General features: G+C 36.6%; 1 protein-coding gene across 1 annotated transcript; it reads left to right on the top strand.

Annotated features, from left to right (window-relative positions):
* The first annotated feature begins 3,844 nt into the window (after positions 1–3,844).
* rab4b (RAB4B, member RAS oncogene family) lies at positions 3,845–22,717 on the top strand. The gene is made up of 8 exons (XM_039670939.2): positions 3,845–4,009; positions 10,522–10,602; positions 12,934–13,048; positions 13,139–13,201; positions 16,082–16,236; positions 18,525–18,620; positions 19,988–20,165; positions 22,581–22,717. The coding sequence occupies exons 1-7, from the start codon at positions 3,994–3,996 to the stop codon at positions 20,101–20,103; spliced, it is 642 nt and encodes a 213-aa protein (XP_039526873.1). The 5' UTR covers positions 3,845–3,993; the 3' UTR covers positions 20,104–20,165; positions 22,581–22,717.
* Positions 22,718–24,055: the final 1,338 nt, after the last annotated feature.

The raw sequence follows: 24,055 nt of genomic DNA, 5'->3' as shown, positions 1-24,055 counted from the left end.
TTTGGTGCCGTGACCCGAGATGGGAGTGAGGTTTATGGGGGTGAGTTTAACGGATAGACCAGTAAGAGTTGTGCTTGTAAACCTCACTCCCCTGACCTCAAGCGGTGTGCTAGCGGATGCAGTCTTCAATGTCCCCTATTTGCTATCAGGATGTGAAGAGAGTTTCAACCAGTATAACAAAAAGTGTTTATATTAAAAAAATCGCATACCCCACCTTTAAGCCATTTGAGTTTGAGATGAGGTTTGGCCAAGCAATGTTTGTGTTCACAATTAAAATAGTTATGTCTGTTTGATTACGCATATAGCAGACTCCAGCTCTAAGAAAAACTTTAATATCTCCATCCTATGGTGTTTACTAGTTGTACACTTTTATTTGCTTTTCCTTCCTGAAAAGGACATGCTAAGAGGTTAATTTTTAAAAGTCCCGAACTCTGCCCTCCAATGGCGAATAGAGGATTAAACAGCAGATGAGGTTGCTTCAGATGATTTCTGAACTCTGGACGGTCCAACCATGATGGGGAAAACTTCAGAGGATTTTGAATAGATTTGGCCACACCCACAGAATTGTGAATAGAGGGCATTAATGTCTGTCATAAATCCATAATAAAAATCCAAAAAATTTTAATCCAAAAAATCCATACTACCTTTCAGTGTGAATAAAATCGCGCTGCGGGAAGGCAGCATGGGGAAACCCAGACTAATACCATGGATTACCAACCTCTGAACTCGCCGTAGGTCTTTAGTCATTGTTGAAAATCAGTTTCCCTAAAGAGAAAAGTTTTACTTCTGGAACCGACTGTTGCACTCTATTGGGATTTGAATTGGAATGACAGAAAGAATGTACTGAAGTGCATTTCAAACAAATGTAACACAGACACACCAGTGGAATTTCATTTGAAAATAGTTGAAATACTTTTTCACATCCAACAGTTCTTCAAAAAAAAAAAAAAAGAAGAAAGAAAAACATAAATTATACAATATATATGAAGAGTTCAGATGCAAAAGCCTCTAAATGCCATTTGAAAATTTCTTCTAATGGTCATTTTTATCAAGCTAGCATTTAAGTGAAATTACTGAACTTAAATATACAAGCTTGATAAAAATGATCATTTTAGAAGAAAATTTCAAATGGCACTTAGAGGCTTTTGCATCTGAACTCTTCATATATATTACTATTGCGGTTCCTTGCACAAGTCCTCACTTCAAAACACATTTACCATATGCATGATTTGTAAACTAATACAGTTTCACATCTGTATCACATAACAGCTCCATTAGTGGCTTTGCATGGTAAACTTGCTCAGCTTGCGATGCACAGTAAAAAAGCTCAAAGACTTGCACGAAGATTGCAACATAACATCACAAGCAACACAATATCATTAAACGATTAGAAATATGCATTTCAGTACTGGAGTATAGCAACCATATAGCAGAACAAAATGTCCACCATCTTGTTTTCAGGTAACAAATACATTTTAATATGAAAATATATATTCTGCAAACATGACAGTATGGGGAAATGTCTCTGCAAAGATGTACAGCTTCTAGGCCTCATAAAGCTGCCAGCTCTGTGTCCTAAAAAATGTTGACAGATTATGTGTCTGTGTGCTATAAAGCCTTTATAATGTTCAGAGACTCAAATGTTCTGCCTCATTATTTCATCATTCAAGGAAAAGCACCTTGCTGTCACTGTTTTTTAACAACATAATTAAAACTAAGAATGTGATTTCACTTCAGAAAACCTGAACCTGACTCTTATCTCCCTGAGAAGTACATTTGGGCTCTGCTTATTGCTGCTTGCAGCTATATGCCTAATTTATGTTTGCAGGTTTCACCCTCCCGCACATGTCCTGACATGTCTCCTCATTAACGCACTCGAACGCCAGAATAGGCAGACTGACCTGGTCCTAATCTTGCACTACTAACAGGTTTGTCCAAGGTCACAAACACAGAGACCTTGCAGTCTAAACAATGAAAGTGTTATGGTGTTACGGCCTAGTACGAGTACGGCAGAGCCTTCAGACCATGAAGCATTGGGGTTCTGAAAAAAGAACCCCCTTTTTCTGCCTCTTTCATTCAAAGTTTAGACAATATTAGGAAAACATCCGTGCTCCATACGGCAGGCTCTCCCTCCTCCCTTTAATCTCTGAGCGAGAAAGGCCTTTCAGAAAACATGCAGGGGAATCTGTCATGAGAGAACAAAGGCAGGGAGGAAATCATAGATAGTGGCAGAGGGATCTGTAATTTATCACCTGTGGGCCCTGGGCGGTCTGGCACGACAAGGGCTTTGAAGACGTGTGCACCGGGCCCCTCAAAGTGTGCATGAAGGAATGTGTGGACAGAAGAGAACAGAAGTTGACAGTCGCTGCTTGTGCTTCAAAAAGAATGCAATCAGCAAAGCCAAAGACTAGCAACGTACACTTTTATGACGTTTTCATCAAAGGAAACTCTTTATCCTTGCTTGATTTATGCAATCTTATATGCATAAATTAAAGTATGTAAACCGCCCGGCCCAAAAAAGTTTCGATTTAAAAAGGCAAAATGCTTAATAGTCTATTATTGCAGTGATTGTTATGTTTCTAGCATGTTATAACATCACAACGTTTATTTCCATCAAGAGGCGCATCGATTTTTGGTCAAGCTCTTGTATTGACAATGCAAGAGTCCAGCACTCTGTAAAGTCTCCTCCACATCCCAAAGACTTTCAATGAATTTAAGGTCTGGACTCAGAGATGCCAATTCATGTATGAAAATTATTCTTTACGCTCCCTCCAACCATTCTTTCACAGTTTGAGGCTGATGAATCTTGCCGTGGAATATGTTCATGATGTGTCTTCTTACATGGTTGTTAAAGAAATGAAAAGCTACACAGACACACTCCATCAGTAAGGGTTAGAAGAAACGTATAACATGCTAGAAAACATAATGATCATGATACAATCATAGACATACATAGATACAATCATTTGCCTGTTAAAATCAAAAACAGCTACTTGTTTGGGGGGTCGGCCTCTGAGTTTTAAGCATTAATCCCCATTTTTACATTGTTCACCATTTATAGCCAAATTTTAGCTTTTGTGCAGTCCCATAAACAGTCTGGTGGAAATGAGTTTTTCCATATACATTTACAACTACATGTCAACCAAAACCTAACCTAACAGTCTGGAGAGTTAGTTTCTTACAGTTAGTAGAATATCTAAAGTGGACCATCGAAATGAAGTGAAACCCAATGTTATAGCTTTAGATAAAGTAGGCTATAGCAAGCATAGATAGCAGCCACACTACACCATGGATCATCCCTACAATGCTCAAACAACATAGCCTACTTCTGACCGGAGTTTGACTGCCACCGTGTGTTCATACTATGAACTCTATTTAGTGTATATTTTGACTTGTATAATCTATTACTTTTTCAGATACTTATATCAATAAGAACAAGTTGGCTATAAGACGAAGTATAATTTACCACCAGGTCTGTTAGGTAAGCAGACATGATTTTGCGGGACTCGTGGGAGAGCGATAACTTATTATTCTTTAATTATATTGATATATATTAGATTAAAGTATGATCATATGCTTTAACTCGCCAAAAAGCTTTCTTTATAAAATATTAATTATGACCGTTGTTCGGGGCACCTTGTCCAGACCGAGTAGCCTACACTAATTAATTACTATGACAACAATTTTACATAATAGGCTATTTCCATTATAAAATCAATAATAAATAAAACTCTTCTTAACTCCGTATTTAACAATTATTTTAACATTTCTTTATTTTGGTCATCGCGTCATGACATCACGTCAGTGTCGCGAGCACGCTGTGCACGCGCAGGTTTGTGTGTTGTTAAACAGGAAACGTTGAGAGGCGTTAGCAGCTAGCCTGTTGGCTACCACCACTACACACAGAAACTTAAACACAGCAAACCATTTATCTGAAGAAGGGAATAAATAGTACCGTCTGCCCGGTTTATTGGTTTTATCGGTGGGACCGACATGTCAGAGACGTACGGTAATGACAGTTCAATTGTGTTGTTGTTAGTGCTTAGAGCTAATGAGTGCTGGCGCGTGCATGTGTGTGTTTGTTATCAACATTCTCATAAGGGAAACGATTTCTTACTCCAAACCTTTCATTTTTTGGCCAGTATTTATTAGTATGCAGTATTATCATAGTATAACCTTAGTCTCGCAACTGTATTTCTGATGTGGTCAGGCTGTGTGTAAATGTATGTGTTTATTAGTTAATTTAACAGTTACACACTGACTGTCAGATGCCGGGCCTGTCAGATCATCAGCACGCTTGAGTTTGTTGCACTAGTGATAGTGATGTCTAAGGTTGTGTGTGTAAAAACTGATAAAAATATTGACAAAACCACATACACATCGCAGTATTTACTTAAAAGTGCTGTGAGCAATTTTGGGGGAAATCCACACAATACTACATAAATAAAATATTATCCTTACTACCTAACAGATATTCTAGAGAAAAACAACACCTGTCTTTGACAGTCTTGGTTCCTGTAAACACCAGTAAGGGTGTGGCATTTGTGATTATGACGAATTATATCAACATATTTGATCCTGGAACAACATTCCTGTCCGTAAGTTTAAACAACCATATCACAAGCCCTAACCCTACTCATAAGTTATTCCTAAAATCATAGGGAAATGTTAGGCGAATAACACTGATCTAGAAGCACCTAACCCTTGTTGTAAGCCTAAACTTGACATAAACTGTATGTAAACTTGTTCCTCAAAGCTGATTGATAATGGAAAAACATTTCATTGATCCAGGAATATGTTGCACTTGGTGAAATCAGGTTCTGCAAAAGTGAGTGGTGTGGTCTGCCATTCCCCCCCCCAAACATAAGCGTTCTCTGCAAGTTAATCATTTAAAGTGATATGTTAAAATTGTTTTGTTGCCTGGGATTTTGATTCAATCTAGTGAGACAATCATCCCAAAATAAAGTATTTTATCATTTCGCAAAAAAAGACTCCTTATTCGTTTAGTGACATTATCTGTAACACCATCAGGTGAAAGAGTGAATGGTGAGATCTTTTGTGTATCACTGAATAATCACTCAACTCATTCATTAAAAATTCTGCAGTAACCCCTCATAAACTTTCAACCCTTTTCTCTTCTTTGTTTTGAATGAGATTCACTGCCAATTTCCTCCAGGCAGTCAGAAATTCTTCATTCATATACAACATTTATTGTTTGTGTGTGTAGGTTGTTCATTAACAGCATGTTTAGTTTGTTCGGTTTGGCTCCTTCATGAACACGATGTTTTGTTTGTTCAGTTCGCTCAAAAATGAGTCATTGAATGGTGGTAGTGAACAAGAATGATTTGTTCACTGAAAAGATTGTTCAGAATCACTAATTACCCATCATTATTCAATCATTTTGAATGTTTGGGTTGCTGACATGCCTTCTTCAACACTTTATAGCTTGTATATTTTTTTATACAGACATCTTTAGGAGGTCATATTTTGAAGAGTGTGTGGTTGGTCTGATGAAAGTTAGCAAAATGGCTGAAATGTCTTACAGCAGCTTTAATAGAAACTTGACATCTGTGGTTGAAGGATAAGAATCCGTGCTGTGCTGACTTCCTTTATCATCAACAACATCATGCATCATCATTGCTCTGCATGAACTGTGTTTACTAGTTCTGTTTCATTTTTACACGCTGGTAGAACATTGCATATTCGAACAAGCACCACTTGTCCTTGTTGTGGTTAGCATTGATCCATTGAAAATGGGAATGTTTACTAAGTGCATTTTTCTTGATTTTATACAAATGTTTTGCTTAAATACCTTCTTAGACATTCATGCTCTTCTTATGGGATACTTATGGGATACTCAGCATCATGTTTTTCCAAACCTGTATGATTTTCGTGCTTCTGTAAAAAGAAGATATTTAGAAAAGTGTTAATTTTGTCCATACAGTACATATAACCAAAGTCAATGTAACCAAAATTATTTGTTACCAACATTCTTCAAAATATATTGTCCTACAGAAAAATGTAACTCATAGAGTTTTGGAACGACATGAGGGTGAGTAATTATTTCAGAATTTAAATTTTTCGAGTAAACTATCCCTTTATTGATAATAAACACATAATGGGTGTGTGATCTTCCAAAGAAAACAGTTTTTCGAAGTCACAATCAATGGGTAATCTTTTTCCATTTCTAACAACCTAAAAGCCACCCATTCTGTCACACCACCTGTCACAGCATGACCACCATTTACAAACCAGTCGATGGATAAAAGCAAGTGTCGCCGTTTTATTTCTTCCTCGGCCCGCCATTGAATAGTTTCACTTAGAAATGCATAACATAAGTAAAATGTTCCTGTTTTTTGGGTGCCCTAAAACCTAACCGTGTTCTTTCTATTATCTACACTCTCAGAAAAAAAAGGTACAAAAGCTGTCACTGGGGCTGTACCTTTTCAAAAGGTACACTTTTGTACCCAAAGGCTGCATATTGGTACCTTAGTGGTACATTAGCACCTAAAATGTACATATTAGCACCTGAAATGTGCTACATATTAACATTTTAGGTGCTAACGGACATATTAACACTTAAAATGTACATATTAGCACCTAAATGGACATAATAACACTTAAAATGTACATATTAGCACTTAAAATGTACTTATTAGCACCTAAAATGTACATATTAAGACCTAAAATGTACATTTTAGCTCATGAAATGGACATATTAGCATGTAAAATGTACATATTAGCACCAGAAATGTACAAAAGTTTACTTTTAGAAAAGGTACAGCCCCAGTGACAGCTTTTGTACCTTTTTTTCCTGTAACAGTATATAAGTGTACAGTATATATGCACATCACATGTCATTTAAGCAAATATTCTGTATGAAATGATAGCAGTATGAAATACTACATTAGCATACTACAATGAATACTTTTTATCCAGAACGCAGTGTGTTCCACTTGACCAGGAGAGTTTCAATAGCCTATCTCTTTCTCAACATGAAGATTGGACCGTACTGTGCGGGATACTATAAGAGATGCCGCAAAGCAAGTGTGGCTCCTTTAAATCACTGGTTGAAGACTTCAGAGATGTCTTTTATTTGAAAATCGACTGCTGTATTTGTGCTGTAGTAGATCATAAAATATTCATGTAATGTGGATAGTAGTTTCATGTTGCAGAAATCTCCCCTCACTCACATCTCTACTTTCTCTCCTCCAACCCCCCATCAATCGTCTGTGAAACTGAGTCTGCTTCATTGTACTTGGCCTACAAATCACCTTTCCATGCCAATAAAGAAGGAGCATCTTGCCTTGGCACTGTAATTGCTCTTCTATGGCATATTGATATCCTTAGCCAATCTCCTGGGTCACACTTAATGATAATCCATTGCTCACTCAGGAGACAATATGTAGAGATCTCTTCTAGAATACTAGTGACTTCCCTGTAGCATTTGCCGTCAGACCTAGTATGGCTCCGCTGCACTGTAACAGATCAACGCCACTAAAATGATCTCTTATATTTCATAAAATATTGACCTTTTTGCCTATAATCTTTTTTAGATTGCATCTGACACGGTGCGTGTAATGCAACAACAAAAAACATGCAAAAAAGTAGTATGCTACTCCCTGTATTTAAGAAAACATTATGTAGTAATAATTTTACTGATATTCATTTAATTTTGTCCAACCATCAAAACCATCCAACTTTTATTTATCAGAAAACCAGTAGTCCTTGAAGCTTAACTTTTTTTCTCATTTTTTTTCTCATCAAACTAGGAAACATGGTTGTGTAACACAAAGTATACCGTGAATATGAATGAAATTGCAGCCATATCATGATTTCGGTTTTATTAAGATTAATTATGCAGCCCTACATGCATTTTGGAGTATGATGTTTCATTATTTCAACAAACACTCTTACAGGAAGTGAAATGAGTCATTTGTTAACCAGATTATCTTCTTTGACGTAGTTTGCCTTGTTGCCGAGTATGGAGTTGGCAATTACTTTGAAGTACCTTTGACCTGGATTTCATACCAGTGCTGTTCTGCATCTTAACTGCCTATTCATATTTTTAGTTAGATTTGGACCTGCTAATCAGTCCTCTTTAATATTTAACATCGCTTTTCAAAACCCTTTCACTTCCCCTAAAGTTCATTAAAGGGAACTGATACAGTACATCTTGCACATGACAAGTAATTTCATCTTAAACATTCAAAAATCTGATGTTTTCTGATGCAGGTGCTACTGTATCTGTACAGACCGACTGTGAACATTTCGCCAATTGCTTTTCCATGAAGACCAGCTCAAGGTCATGTTGTCAGAGTACACACACTCGCACCAGAAATAGCACCCATTAGCTGACTGTCTGAGTCCGGGCCACTTCATTTACTATGATTAATTATGCTTAAAGAGTGATTGCAGAAGTCATTTATCCATTGAAGGTCCTTGCGTGTTTTACCTTTTTCCATTATGACTGAATATTCATGATGGATCTGTTCCAAAACCTTTTTGTCCTGTCTAAACATAATTTTAAGGCACCGGCTACGTTTACATGCAACCAAATGATCTGTTAGTAAAAAAATATATTCCGTTTTGAAGCTAGTGACATAAACGTGCACATCAACCCTATCATCACATATTTAGCATTCATGCAAACACTAGCTACATTCAGATTTATCAATCGGACTGAACTCAATTGTGCTAGTAAACATAGCCATTGTAGATGGGATCATGTTGTGAAAACTGTGCCTGAAGTTACACTGCAGGATCTTATATTAGATGGAATGCTATTTGTGTACAATACTGAAAATAATCGATTAAAATTAAAAGGGATGCACCGACATGAAAATTTTGGCCGATACCGATAACCGATAATTCTTTATATTTGAAAGCCGATAACCGATATATCGGTCGATAGATTTAAATCCGAATTTTTGTATAATTTTGAGAGCCTGATTACAAAAACAAGTCTCACGAGTCACAATTAAACCATTTCCCAAGCGTACGATTATAATGATGTTATCATTATAGTGTTATGTAGCTGATATGACAGATTTGCACTGCACACGTTGTACCGAACTGTATTTTCATATTTTGAAGAGATTTCAATCATATTTCAAGGGAATAATACATTATTTATCGGCTTTAATATAACGGCCACATTTTCTTACCAGGCCGATAACGATAACATTAAAAATGAACATATATCGGCCGATACCGTTATGGTGGCCGATATATCGTGCATCCCTAAAAATTAATCCTATCTACCATTTAAAAAGTCAATTTTATATTCATTTACTTTTTATTTTTGACTCTTTCCCTGCCTTTTGTTTTTCATGGCCCCCAGAATATTTTATAATTTGAAAATGCAAAAGAAAGAGCAGAGCAAAAAACAAACACAATGTGGGTAGATTTAATTAAAAAAGCAACATTTTTAACTAAAAACTGAGAAGTTTGTTGACTTGTTTTGATCAGGAGATTCAATGCTTTCAGAAATAATATAATAGACTAAGGGATAATATTGAAAACATGGATTGCCAAAACATTTTGTCAATGGCAGGGAAAGAGTTACATTTATTTTTTAAATAGGGGCTGTTTTGCTTCAGATTTGTGTGCTGTGTTTTTAATGTATGTGTAGTGTTTTGTTGATTGTAAAAAAAAAAAATTGTATGTCCATGACTATGGTGATGCTGCCTTTGTCGACAGTTGAGGTTGACATGCTTGTGAGAATATCATCAGTGAGAATATTCATGCTGTTTAGTTATGATTCATAGACATTTCCATACATCCTCCTCCTGTAACACTGAATCCGCTCCTGAAACCCTCCTCTGTTCCAGCTGTTATGGCTGTGCATGTCATACCCACACATGCAAATAGTTCTCTCTCTGTGTCCTCTTGCAACACAAAGGGCTTTTAGGACTGTTCTTGTCTCGCACTGATCAGCTGCTGAACCCTGCGACCGCGGTCGTGACCCACTCTGACCTCGCTGAACTTCTGCACTACGCACATTCTCCACTCATTTTAACCATTCAAAAAATCTATTGAGATTTGAGGACCTCTCTGATTGGTGGATCTTGGGGTCATAACAAACAATTCTACCATTATTTATCACTGCAACATAACCTAACACAAAAGCTTGTGCTTTTTTTTTTTTTTTTTTTTTTTTTTTGCATGATGATAAATTGTATTAAGTAATTAAATCTTTAGACTATCAGCGAGAGAGCGACTTGCAACAACACTCATGGAAAGAATACGTTTTTGTTTGGTTGGTAATTGCAGTCCATGTGCCTATTGCTATCATGTCAATTGTGTCTTCAGTAAGGATTTGCATGCATTTCTTTGCAATTTAGTTGACACTATTTTGTTGACATTGGATTGAACTTTTGAAGGAAATATTGAATTAAGGATATCCGGATGGCTTCAGTGCTCTGAACAACATCTAAATCAGCCTTTTAAACATGTTCTCAGTGCAACACAACAGTGATATTGATTATCTTTCTTTTTCTCCCCCTCTTGGTTTTTCAGATTTTCTGTTTAAGTTCCTGGTGATTGGCAGCGCTGGGACTGGAAAATCATGCCTCCTTCACCAGTTCATAGAGAACAAGTGTAAGCCCATATTAATGTCTCCCTCTCACAAAGACTTGAATTAAAAACATGACCTTTAATTTGCAAAGCATTTAAGCAGAGAGAAAGGTGGCCTTGAATGTTAATTCTTTGGAAACCAGAGTAGCTTTACATGCTTTTGAAACGTGGGCATGTTAAGCAATGAATGAAAATCATGTCAGTGGGCTTTAAAATTCCAATGCCAATCTTCATTTATAGAGTGAATGAAGAAAAGAGACTGAAAAGTATGTCTTTGACATTGAATGAATTATGAATGGCCCTGCCTTTAAATCGTTTTCCAAGACAGAAACAAGTGAATGTGTTTTAATATGAAAATTCAATATTCATTGACTTTAGGAAGAGTTTGTGTCATCAATCAAATCAAATTTGACTTGATATTTTAAAGTAAATCTCAATTTGCAATGAAAAAACACTGCGTTTCAGAGCTCATTTCCTTTTGATATTCATCAGTTTTGGTCGATTTTTGGATGTTTATTTGTGCATGTTTATTCTCTCCAATGTATTGTAATGCAACTTTACCCAATCACAAAGTGCCTGGAAAAAAATACAGCAACAAAAAACCAGGGGAACAATGAAAAGGGATCCAGCAACACTTGTGGTGATGGGAACTTTTGGATCCCTCTTTATTGTTGCTCTGTTTTTTTTTTAATTTATTTTTTTATGCACTTTGTGATTGGGTAAAGTTACATTACAATAAATTAGAGAGAATAAACATCAGAACAAATCAGATGAAATCAATATCACCCAAATCCATCTTAGTGCTGCATCTGAAGTGGCATTTGGGTATATTTACATAGATTTTTAATGTAGTTCAGAAGTGGCATGAATGCGTTTACATGGCAATTACAGTTGCATAATGTTATTAGATTGTTTGAAAAATATAAATTTGGGTGATAACAACATGACATTTTACAAATAATCATGCAGCCAATTTCTGTAAAGTGTAAGAATTGCGCTGTTTAGGTGCATTTTGGGAGTTGTAGTTTTTATTTTGATTGTATCATGAGCTTCATGGAGTCATCGATGCACGCAAGTATGCACCGATATGAACATTTTGGCCGAGACGGATGACTGATAATTCTTTATATTTGAAAGCCGATAACCGATATATTAGTCGATAAATATAAATCCACATTTTTATAGCATTGTTCATATGCACCGATATGAACATTTTGGCCGATATGGATAACCGATAATTCTTTATATTTGAAAGCCTATAACCGATATATAGGTCAATAAATTTAAATCCACATTTTTATAGCATTGTTCACATGCACCGATATGAACATTTTGGCCGATACGGATAACCGATAATTCTTTATATTTGAAAGCCTACAACCGATATATTGGTCAATAAATTTAAATCCACATTTTTATAGCATTGTTCATATGCACCGATATGAACATTTTGGCCGATATGGATAACCGATAATTCTTTATATTTGAAAGACGATAACCGATATATTGGTCAATCGATTTAAATCCGCATTTTTTGAGAGCCTGACTACAACAATTAGTCTCCCCATTAAAAACCATGTCTGTTGCATACAATTATAATGTTCTCATTGTAATTTTATGTAGCCTATATGACAGACATGTGCAGCACGTTGCACTTAACTGTATTTTTTTTTTTTTTGAAGTGAGTCCAATCAAGGAATATCAAGCAATTCAAAGCATCATGGTGAACAGTGTGAATCTCAAGTAGATTATTTATCTGCCAAATAACAATAACATTAAAAATTAACATATATATCGGCTGATACCAATATGGTGCCCATTGCCCAATATATTGTGCATCCCTACAAAAAAGTCTTTTTTTCAGTCATGAACGTCGTAAATTTCAGTTGTAAATGCCACTAAAATGGTCACACTGTAGAGCCCTGCCATTCTACCATTGCCATTTCACAAAAAAAAAAAAAAAAAATGCATAAGGGCGAATTTATATTTATGACATAATTTTAGTCTAATTATATTAGAACAGCTCATTTCAGCATGGATCTTTTTGTGAACACAATGTAAAACTGGCTTTTCAAAGAGGCTGTTATTGAAGGATGGGGGCGCTTAAACTATATTTGTTCTGACAGCGGAGCAAACCCACAGCCTGTGAGTAAGAGCATGAAAGTGCTGTATCTTATTTCACATGCAAGGAGGACATTTACTTTAAAGTCTTGAAGGCACGACAGAAAACAATGCATTGGTCACGAAATATTAAATTGGGGGAAAAAAATAAAATATCTGGCATCCAAACTGTATGAAATGAACTCTTTAAGCAGTCCATCATATCTGCTTCTTACTGAGCATCTTCTGTCACAGTCAAACAGGACTCTAACCACACCATTGGTGTTGAGTTTGGCTCCAGGGTTGTCAACGTTGGCGGAAAAACGGTGAAACTGCAGATCTGGGACACGGCTGGGCAGGAGCGCTTCAGGTACTTGCCTGTGATTGGTTTGTTAGGATGTCCTTACTGCTGTATGCTGACTCTGAATGGTGGAAGTCATTCACTGCTTGTGTCTTACAGGTCAGTGACCCGCAGTTACTACCGTGGTGCAGCAGGGGCTCTTCTCGTTTATGACATCACAAGGTAAGGCCATCTAAGCGGGATCACCCGACCGCAACAACACATTTTGTAGTGGAATGAAAGGATTTTTAACTATAATGAACTATGATGATTTCTGTGATGCAGAATCATGAAATCCAGTCATACAAATGGAATTTACTGTATAAAGGGGGTCGCACACCGGATGAGAAGCACAGCTTCTTTAATTATTTATTTATTTATTCTAAATGTTCACAAATTTGTATTAAATCATTCATCCAGAAAAAATAAAACACAACACAGAATGTCTATGAGAAAAAAAACGTATAGGGCCGTAATTTAATAAATTAAGCTTTTAATGTTTTATGAATTCAATTGACTAGACATGCTTTTTGACCAATTTAAAATCAGTTAAATCATTGAAATGAAATCCAGAAAAGTAAAATGAAAAACAAAAAAATTGGAAAAATAAAGGAATATTTGAGAGGGGAATTTTTTATTATTATTTTAGGGCCCTAATTTTATTTTTGTTGAACTTTTAAAACACTGTTGTTTTTTTGTTGTGAACCATCTGATATATTACGATTGTCAAATACTGTATGTGGAAGTGAATGTGTTTTTTTTTTCTTTATAACACCTTATATAATGATCATGTTAGTTTGCAGATCTGTCAGATTTACAGCACGTAAATTCATACACTTCTCTTGAAACACTTGAAAGTAAATGGCTGGTCAACTGGGAGAAGAATAAATTTAAAATTTATAGTTGCCTACACAGTTTCTATCTGATATTAATAAAACATGCTATCAAATTAAGATCGAAATGTATTTAACAAACTATTTTTTGCTGGTACACGTGTGTATTTTAATGTCTGAAACGTAAAATAAAATAAAAAAGTCCAAAAAAATGTGAATGGCCGGTAAAAAATAAAACGGATTTCTAAAAACAGAGGCAGATGGAGAGATTGACTATGACGTTAAATTGAATCATCTCCAGGTTGCTATGCAGATGTCATGGTAATAGAGACAAAGACAATGGAGTAATAATAAACACTGACAGCACTGTAATAAAATGTCATCTTCTGGCGAGTCCATTTGACGGCGCGTGAGTGCAGTGAGAGAGAGATGAACACAGTGATGGATTGTGTGGTTGATGAGGGTCATCCTTCAGCACTGAACTGCCATCACCGCAGCTGCAGACCGGAGACACTTCAACTGCTTTACACTCAAACACATTTAACACGCTCTCTTTCGCCCGTCGCCGTGGCCACAGGCTAATGGTTGCCCTGGAGACCAGTGACTCAAACAAAACTAGATTCCCTGAAAGCTCGTCGAAGGCACAGTAAAGAAATGTGGAGGGCATTATGAGTCATGTTTTGTCTCATCGTTTCTCAAAGCACTCAAAGGTCGTCACAGACATTGACTTCTGAGAAGTGGAGTACAGTGAAGTATGTTCAACCAATGTTCGCTGTTATTCACTCACAAAGGCAGTTTCTGTGGGACTGATTATAAATGGTGGAAAGCAGGGTAAATATTGAATTAGGAACAGACCTGGTCATCCTCTCAATGCCAACATACTTCCTGGTATCTGCACAAATTATATGTGCTGGATATAAATATTTCTGTTCATAATTGTTGTTAAAAATGAAAACCACTTTACTTTTCATTGGACTAAGCTGCACATGCTAGTGTTCATCAATAGATATTTAAGCATTGTTTTAGATTACTATTGTAGGTAATAATTCATTTCTGAAATGATGCCAAAGGTTATTAATAACTTAATGCCTGGTAATGTACTAAAGATTATAGCAAAAAAAGCAAAAAACTATACATTTGAAAGCAAAGCACCACTATTTGGATACATTTAGTGCAGCCCCACAACAATCCATTGCAAACTTAAGTGAGTTCACGCCAAGTCGTAATTACCGTAATTACAAGATTCCTACTAATTACTTTACAGTATTAGTAAACTAAAAACTATGATTTATTATTAATTAATAATTTGTTACTTCATTTGAGGTATTCATCACTGCTGTTGCAAATTAGCAGAATTTGCAACAGCAATGTTGAATGACTCGAATTAAAGGGATACTCCACTTTTTTTGGAAATAGGCTCATTTTACCTCTCCCCCAGAGTTAAACAGTTGAGTTTTACCGTTTTCGAATCCATTCAGCCGATTTTATGATATTTAGAAGAATATCAGTAACCGGACAGTTTCTGGTCTCATTGACTTCCATAGTAGGAAAAAAATATATACTATGGAAGTCAATGAGACCAGAAACTGTCTGGTTACTGATATTCTTCTAAATATCAGAAAATCGGCTGAATGGATTTGAAAACCGTACAACCCAACTGTTTAACTCTGGGGGAGTTGTAAAATGAGCCTATTTACAAAAAAAGTGGAGTATCCCTTTGAGCAACAAATTGTTCATTAATAATAAATCATCCTAATACATACTGTATATACTGTAAACTCATTAAACGGTATGTAATAGAAAATCTCAACTGCTAAATTGCTGTATTGTCAATTTTTTTAAAGTTAGATATATTTAGTACATACTACTTAACATGCATACATACAGTATACTCACTTACAGCTATATAGTGTATAGCAAATTTCGTCTGTTTATATTGTTGCAGAAATATAACTTTATTATTGCCCAGCGCTTGATATGTCCAACTTTATCTTCATACATACAGTATACTAGTGTAGGGTAATACATAATATTTAGCATATCTTAACTGCCTGATTGCTTGTATCATCGCAAAATCTAAGCTATATTATCGCTCAGCTCTAATCTGCTAAATGCGACTATAAGGCATGAAGATATTAAGACATTCTACATTAACATTGACATCATGATTTTCTGTAAAGCTGTTTTTGACCGCGTATCATAATTTTGTGTGTCTTTATCTGTCTTCTAGTCGGGAAACCTACAATGCTCTAACTAACTGGCTGACGGACGCACGGACGCTTGCCAGCCCCAACATCGTCATCATCCTGTGCGGGAATAAGAAGGATCTGGATGCGGACCGTGAGGTCACCTTCTTAGAGGCGTCTCGTTTTGCCCAGGAGAATGGTTAGAGCTGCTCTTCATGCATACCACTTTTCTAACTGGGGTCTGAAAGTATTCATATTTTGCCTGTTTGTGCCTCACAGTGTGACGCATCAATTTTCACTTGCTTCTGGCACCTGTTTGTAAGGTATCTAGAGAGATCTTGTTATATTCGTAATTGTCCAAACAGATGTGCACCGCTTCAGAAAGTGCGCTTCTCTTCCTCTCTGTTGGTGAGCGTGTTCAAACAGCAGGATTTTTATGATCGGCTCATTCACAAGCTCTTATGTATTGGTCAGCGGAGAGATGTCTAAAGACCATAAGGTGGTTCTTGCTGATGATGCTATTTACACTAAAGCACCCTTAAAGGTACAATATGTAAGAATTTAGTAATAAAATATCCCAAAACCACTTGCGCAGTATGATATATTTCCTGCAGTTGTGTACTTACAATATCCCAAAGTCTCCAAAGATTTTTTTATTTCAGAGAAATTCCAATTTTAAATAAGTGGCCGTCCCGGAAAAAAATGTCGCCTGTCAATGACGCAATATCCGCGCTATCCTCGGTTTCCGTTCATAATGCCATGCCATAGCCATGACGTAACCATAGCGACAGACATGGACAACTGCGTTGTGCGTAACGTTTAGCGGCACGCAGTTCTTGTTTCTTTCAAACATAGACCATGGCAAGTAGACTTTGGGACAAACAAGGAGAACTAAAATGAGGATCAATATCAGTGTGCCGTTTTTGAGATGCCGAGAGCTCCACGTCCGCGACTATTAGACAGGTGAGCAAATGTACATATGTTAGCTCAACATGATGAAATGTTAGAATATTAGAATATGGTCAGTTTGTTATTCTAATGTTGATCTACGGTAGAATAACATTATAACTTTCAACACACATTTAAATGCTGTTTAGTGCGATAGTGTAACTTTAGACCAAGTGAAGCAGCGCTGCATTCCCTCACAAGTTTAATTTGTCTAATAAACTGACCTGTGTGAGTCATCCAGCACTCGTGGGTAGTTCGGCAGAATTAAACGTCCTCATTCCTTTATATCCGCGGTACTCGAGTGTGATATCTGTCTCTTTAGCAATAGCGACCTGCTTCATACCACTGTAATGTTAAAACATGAATGTTTACACTCATCCATAAACATTATAAGATCCATCAGCTTGATAGCAAGTCCCATCATTCAGCTCATCAATGCGTCATCAACCTACGCCTTTGTTATTTTTGGAAACTGCGCCCTCTTGTGGTGAAAAACTACATATTGTGCCTTTTAACCCTTTAAGACCGTGTCTGTTTAACAGCCTATAGAAACTGAACCCAAATGGCTAGCTCAATTATTTTTTTTGCATACAAAACCAGAGATGTAACAAGATCAGATCAAGCCTCCAACATGCTCATATTGCGTTGTTTTCACCCTCTAATGAGTCTGTACAAATTGCGTAAAATGCGTTTCTCAAAAAAATCTGAAAAATGCATTGCACGTCTTTGCACACATGATCTGTAGGTCTGCGATTGATGGTTACGCCTTCCGATGGCGCATTGATGTATCACGTTCGGTGCACTATGATATGACAGATCAAGCCTTGCGGTTTTCACCCTCTAATGAGTCTGTAATATGCGTTTCCAAAAAACACACACAGAAATGCATTGCGTGTCTTTGCACACATGTTCTGTAGATCTGCAATTGATAGTTACGTCTTCCGATGGCTCATCATCGCCTTTATTTATTTATGTTATATTTATTTTATTATGAATTATTCTGACAGGGTCTATTTAATTTATATTCTAACCAATTCAATGTTCAGTCAGTATTCAAAAGCAAAATGTTATCTGTTTGACCACAAATGTAATTGAATATTTTACATGGCATTTTTACCCCCGTTTTTTAATGAGTGTATCTTAACTAATTGATGTAAACAGTTCAAATCAATTCTGTATAGTTTTAAACTGTTTTATGCACGTTTTTCACATTGACAAGTTTGAGGTTGACATTTATCATTTTTTGTTTATTGCACTTTTGAGATTTATCTAGGATTTATTACAAACATAGCCTTCAAGTTGGGAAAGTAAGGATTATTTTGATCTATGGCAAATGAAAATGCTCAAAAGAATGACAGCACAGCATGTAAAAATAGAAAGATACTCTGGTGGAACTGTTCTATGGCAGGTAATAAAGGGTTAATGAAACTAATGCTTAGCAAGCCTGATAACTGCTGTCCATATGGAGCTTTACAACACTAAAGCTTTTGCCGCATGATCAGAGGGTTGATTTTGATGTGTTCATCTGACTGTGTCCAGAGCTAATGTTTTTGGAGACGAGTGCTTTGACAGGGGAAAACGTAGAGGAAGCCTTTCTCAAATGTGCTCGCAACATCCTCAACAAGATTGAGTCAGGTAAGAGTTAAATGTGCTATTCATTTACTGACAGAATGCTTTTGATGAGCTTTAGTCACAGTGAAAGAAATAAAGTTTAACTCTGCAAAGCCTGACATATGAAATGATAATCAGTCAAAAAAAAAATAATATATATATATATATATATATATATATATATATATATATATTAATTGCATGTGTGTGCAGTCAGTGCACTGCAGTTGAACCTCTCTCGTTAAAGTTCATGATAATACAGTAAATGGTTCTTTGCAGCAATTTCCTTGCATGTGAGCCATTTTTATGCAAAGCGATGATGGCTACTCCTCTTTCTTTGGAGGGAACCATTGCTAACACAACTCCATAATTGGAAGCTCTTCTTCCCTCCTTTTATAGCAATCAGTCTGCACGTATAATCCAATCAGAATGATTGAGTTATTTCACCTGAATAGTACTTGTTCACTCATTCTCATGTGCTAATGAGATGATTAGTGAAATGATTGCTAGTGAAATTTGGGCTTTTGTGATAGGTATTGTTTTTTTTGTTTTTTTGACCAAGGAAGCTTTTTGCAATTATTTAAAAAGCATTTAATCACTCTGCACAATATTAATAATAATGTGAATCAGCACCACAACAACTGAAGTAGTTTTATTCAGAGACACAAACTAAGTAAATATGCATTTTGATGTTGTTTGTGATATTTATATGACCAAAAAATAAATTCTGATTGTAATTTAAATTAATAGCTTGGTTTCAAAAAGCAAAAAGTGAATCTTTTAAAGTTTGTTAGAAAAAAAAGCGAATTACGTGTGTTTCACGTTGTTCGAGCAGATTATTGTGGTATTGGTAACCAACAGTAAATAAAACGCCAACGGAAATTGCTAATTAGTCACTTGAGTTAAATTAAACTATATGGAAAATGAGTTTCAATCTCAAATTATTCACGTTAACTTTATTTTTTTTTTTTCGGCAAAAACCCCATCAAGCGAGCGTAAGAAATTTAAAAAAAAAAGGGGGTTCCAAAACAAAATTCAATACAATTAAATGATGACTGAGAGATAAAAGTTCCTCAAAGGCCTAATGTATTATATTTGATCTAGTTTAACATGATTATTAAAAAAAAAAATCAGTTTAGATAATCAACCAAGTTGCTTCAGTGCTGTTAGTGTTTATCTTGAAATATTACTAACAATATAAAAGTTATTACATTTACTTCATAAAAATAGTAAAGATTTGTGAAAAAGGGCTGAAGGTCAGCGGCTTTAAAACTTGTTTTTATGAATCAGATGACAGACTAGTTTTTTTGGTCTTGTTTATAATTGGAAAGCCTTTAATGATGTGTACAGTAGGCTTTATAGGGTTAAATGTTGCGTTTGTGCCCATACAGGCGAGTTGGACCCGGAGCGGATGGGTTCTGGGATCCAGTACGGTGACGCGTCCCTGCGGCAGCTCAGACAGCCCCGGGGCTCTGCCGCACAGACCAAGCAGCAGTGTAACTGTTAGGGGCCTGGACACCCTGACCGATACTTGTCATCAGACCATACACACACAACCTCCCCCCTCAGGTCAGTTCAGGGCTTCTGGGATTGCCCAAAAAATTATTTTTGACATGTTCTGACGATCAGTAATCATATGTACAGCAATGCACTTACAATAGAAGTCTATTGGGCAATAGATTACAACAGGATAAATGTTAAAGGGATACTCCACTTTTTTTTGGAAATAAGCTCATTTTACCTCTCCCCCAGAGTTAAACAGTTGAGTTTTACCGTTTTCGAATCCATTCAGCCGATTTTCTGATATTTAGAAGAATATCAGTAAACAGACAGTTTCTGGTCTCATTGACTTCCATAGTAGGAAAAAAATACACTATGGAAGTCAATGAGACCAGAAACTGTCTGGTTACTGTTATTCTTCTAAATATCAGAAAATCGGCTGAATGCATTCGAAAACGGTAAAACTCAACTGTTTAACTCTGGGGGAGTTGTAAAATGAGCCTATTTCCAAAAAAAAAAGTGGAGTATTCCTTTAAAACACACACTCTTATGAAATTATTGTTTCAAGATGTAAACGCATAAGTTTATTAAGGTCATCTACCTTAGACAGCTGACCTACAGTTAAAAAGGACTATAATATAACCGCCGTATTTATAGCAATACTACGAACTTTATATGTATATGATACACTACCGTTCAAATGTTTGTGTTTAGTACGATTTTTTGGGGGGGTTTTGAGCTTTAATCAAAAAAATCTAATGCTAAATCAAACGATAGTCTGGGGTAATTGACCTGTGGCTAAGGCCCACCCTCAAACGCGATGAGCCAATCACAGTGTGCAGCTAACCCAATGTACTCGGACATTCTCTGCTTCCACGTCCATTGAAATGCATTGCAGTTAGTCGGGTTTCATTAGTTTTTTCTTGTCATTTTAAGTTGGTCAAACGGTGTGCATGGGGTACATGCAACTGCGACACTAGGTTCCCGAGAGGCTGGCGACGGTGTGTATTTTTTTTTACTCATTCCCAAGCCACATCTCAACCGAGATAAGTGTCTGCTATGAGTAAAGTTATGCGGTAGACCACAACACCAACTAAACGTGGATAAATCAAACAAGGATGTCCACATCTGTTCTAAGTCAAGTCAACAACGTATTTGAACGTTATCTTTCAAATCTCTAATGTAACGTTAGCCTAACATTAGAAAAGGTTAACTTAGCTTCATTAAAAGTATCTGTAAATAACCGAGATAACAAATGTTAACAATGTTGTGCTGAATGATTCATGTAAATACTGTAGCACCAAAGGGTGATGGCAACGATATGCGGTTTATCATGTTTACACTGTGACCTGTACATTTTTACCTGGAGCTGACGCTTTTCATCGACCTTCTCAACAATAAAATTATTAATATAACCCTCCAATGCATAGTTAAAGGGTTAGTTCACCCAAAAATGAAAATTCTGTCAGTATTTACTCACCCTCATGTTGTTCCAACCCCGTAAGACCTTCGTTCATCATCGGAACACAAATTAAGATATTTAAGATATTAAGATCGCTCCAGCATACAGTCCATAGGCTTCTTGAGGGACTGGCTCTTGCTGTCCCCGAAAAGTCATTAAAGACATCGTTAAAATAGTCCAAGTGACTACAGGGGCTCAATCTTAAGTTTATCAAACGACGAGAACACTTTTGTGTGCAAAAAAACAACAAAAATAACGACTTTATTTCAACTATTCACTTCCTTCTCCATGAGCCTGTAAGTCAGTTAACGTAGTGTGATTGCGTAGAGCTACGTCACACGTAGGCTCACTATTGGCCGACGCTGGTCATGTGTGTGTGATGCGTGTGATGTACAATAACAGAAGCTTACGCTATTAAACTAGTAACCTGACTCGCGCAGAGGGAGAAATAAACGAATAGTTGAAATAAAGTCGTTATTTTTGTTGTTTTTTTTTGCACACAAAAGTGTTCTCGTCGTTTGATAAACTTAAGATTGAGCCCCTGTAGTCACTTGGACTATTTTAACGATGTCTTTAATGACTTTTCGGGGACAGCAAGAGCCAGTCCCTCAAGAAGCCTATGGACTGTATGCAGGAGCGATCTTAATATCTTAAATATCTTAATTTGTGTTCCGAAGATGAACGAAGGTCTTGCGGGGTTGGAACAACATGAGGGTGAGTAAATACTGACAGAATTTTCATTTTTGGGTGAACTAACCCTTTAAGGCCCTTTAGGTGACTTCGAGATGAAATATAATCTTTTTGTCCCCTAAAAATCACCAATTGCCTCCTGTGAAATGTCTCTTAATGTGACACCTACCATAGCGCCTGTTCCCGAATGCTGACTGTTTGTCCGAGTGAGTTGTTTAGGGGGCGTAGGTCAATTGACCATTCATCAATAGAGTTTAAGTTCTGTTCAAATGTAATAATCAGTGTGAAATGGATTGTACTGTTTTTAAACGTCGATTAACTCCTCCTTTCAGCTCCGGGTGTCTCTGGGTTTGTACGCCCCCACTCCCAAATGTGACCCTTCCACACCCAGACACATCTGGATCATTTGTTATGAAGTCCATCTGCAACCTTTGACCTCTGACCTCAGAAAGCTGTTCACCTAGGACAGATCTCCCTGACTGCCTAGCGAGGGCCACGGGCAGTAGAGGTGAATCCGACTGTGTGTGTGTGTGTGTTTGTGTAACTTTTCCTGTGATTCTTACACACACACTTCCTTCTTGTGAGGTCAAACAGCCATCATATAGACTCCACTAGACTGGGATAAACCAATCAACAACACAAGTAACATTCCTAGGTCTTAAACTAGATATCGCTGAATCATTTTTATACATTGTGACAAATCAGACCTTTGTTGGATTGGTTCATTTGAATGTCCCCTTTTTGGTTTAGTTTCCATGTTTCCAAAAAACGACCATATGATTGCTCCATGCATGTTAGTCTGTATTTTTAACTGAAAAAAAATTAATAATAATAATTTAGAGTTAAAAATTGGTCTTCTGTGAGAAAGTAAAGCTCATAAAACCCTTTATGCACTCAGATATTTACCCTGTTGCATTGGCCATGCATTTAAAGAGCTTTTGAAAGCCCAAAGACGATAATTCGCTCAACACTATCTGGCGCATATCAGATGTTTACCGCCACCCCGCTCTGGCTTGGGCCGGAGGTTATCGTCTGACTTAACCTCACCTGTCATTTGCACGGGCCGCTAATGGCTAAATCGTTTATTAAAATGTAGGACTACGACTCAATCAGGGTTTGTCCAAAAAAATGAAAAATGCGTACAAATATCAATCATTAAAATGAAAATTTTGGGCTCTGTATGGGTGAATCTCCCAAAGAACGTGCATGTCATATCAATATCAATTAGATTTTGGGTATTTTGACTTTCAATTATCAATTAAGCACATTTTGTTCCCAAAGTTTCCTTACTATAATGTGACAAAATAAATGAATAAATTCTAAAATAAATTATGCTGATTTTAAACCTGAAAAAATATTTTTTATTGCTTGATTATCGTAACGTGAATATGATTTTTAATGCTTAATTTTCTGATATAAAAGTTACAGTGCATAAAAACAAAAATCATAATAGCGACCATAATTTCTTGTGATTTTTCGACTGAAACCGCTCCCAGGCATTTCTTTGTGAGATTCATCCCTTTTGCTTTTGCGTTCGAGTCGTGTAATAAGCGAAAAAAAGCTATATTATTAGAACGGAAGAACATAATTCATCTTACACTTGAACTAGTGCACATATTTTGGGTTCGCTGTTTGCCCTGGTTACCCATGACAGGGAGATCTAGAGGTGATGACCGGCACGGTGCCCCGTTCCCTCAGTGACATCATCATTATGCGCCACAGACAGACCTGTTTTGATCTGTGTTTTATGAACCGTCTATGTGATGTGTTGTTTTTCTTTCTTTTTCCCTCTGCAAGTGCACTTTTT

The sequence above is a fragment of the Pimephales promelas genome, chromosome 16 (assembly GCF_988280905.1).
Source record: "Pimephales promelas chromosome 16, fPimPro1.hap1.1, whole genome shotgun sequence".
Lineage (NCBI taxonomy): Eukaryota > Metazoa > Chordata > Actinopteri > Cypriniformes > Leuciscidae > Pimephales > Pimephales promelas.
Note: the sequence above shows the minus strand (reverse complement) of the source record. Positions and strands in the feature narration are given on the sequence as shown.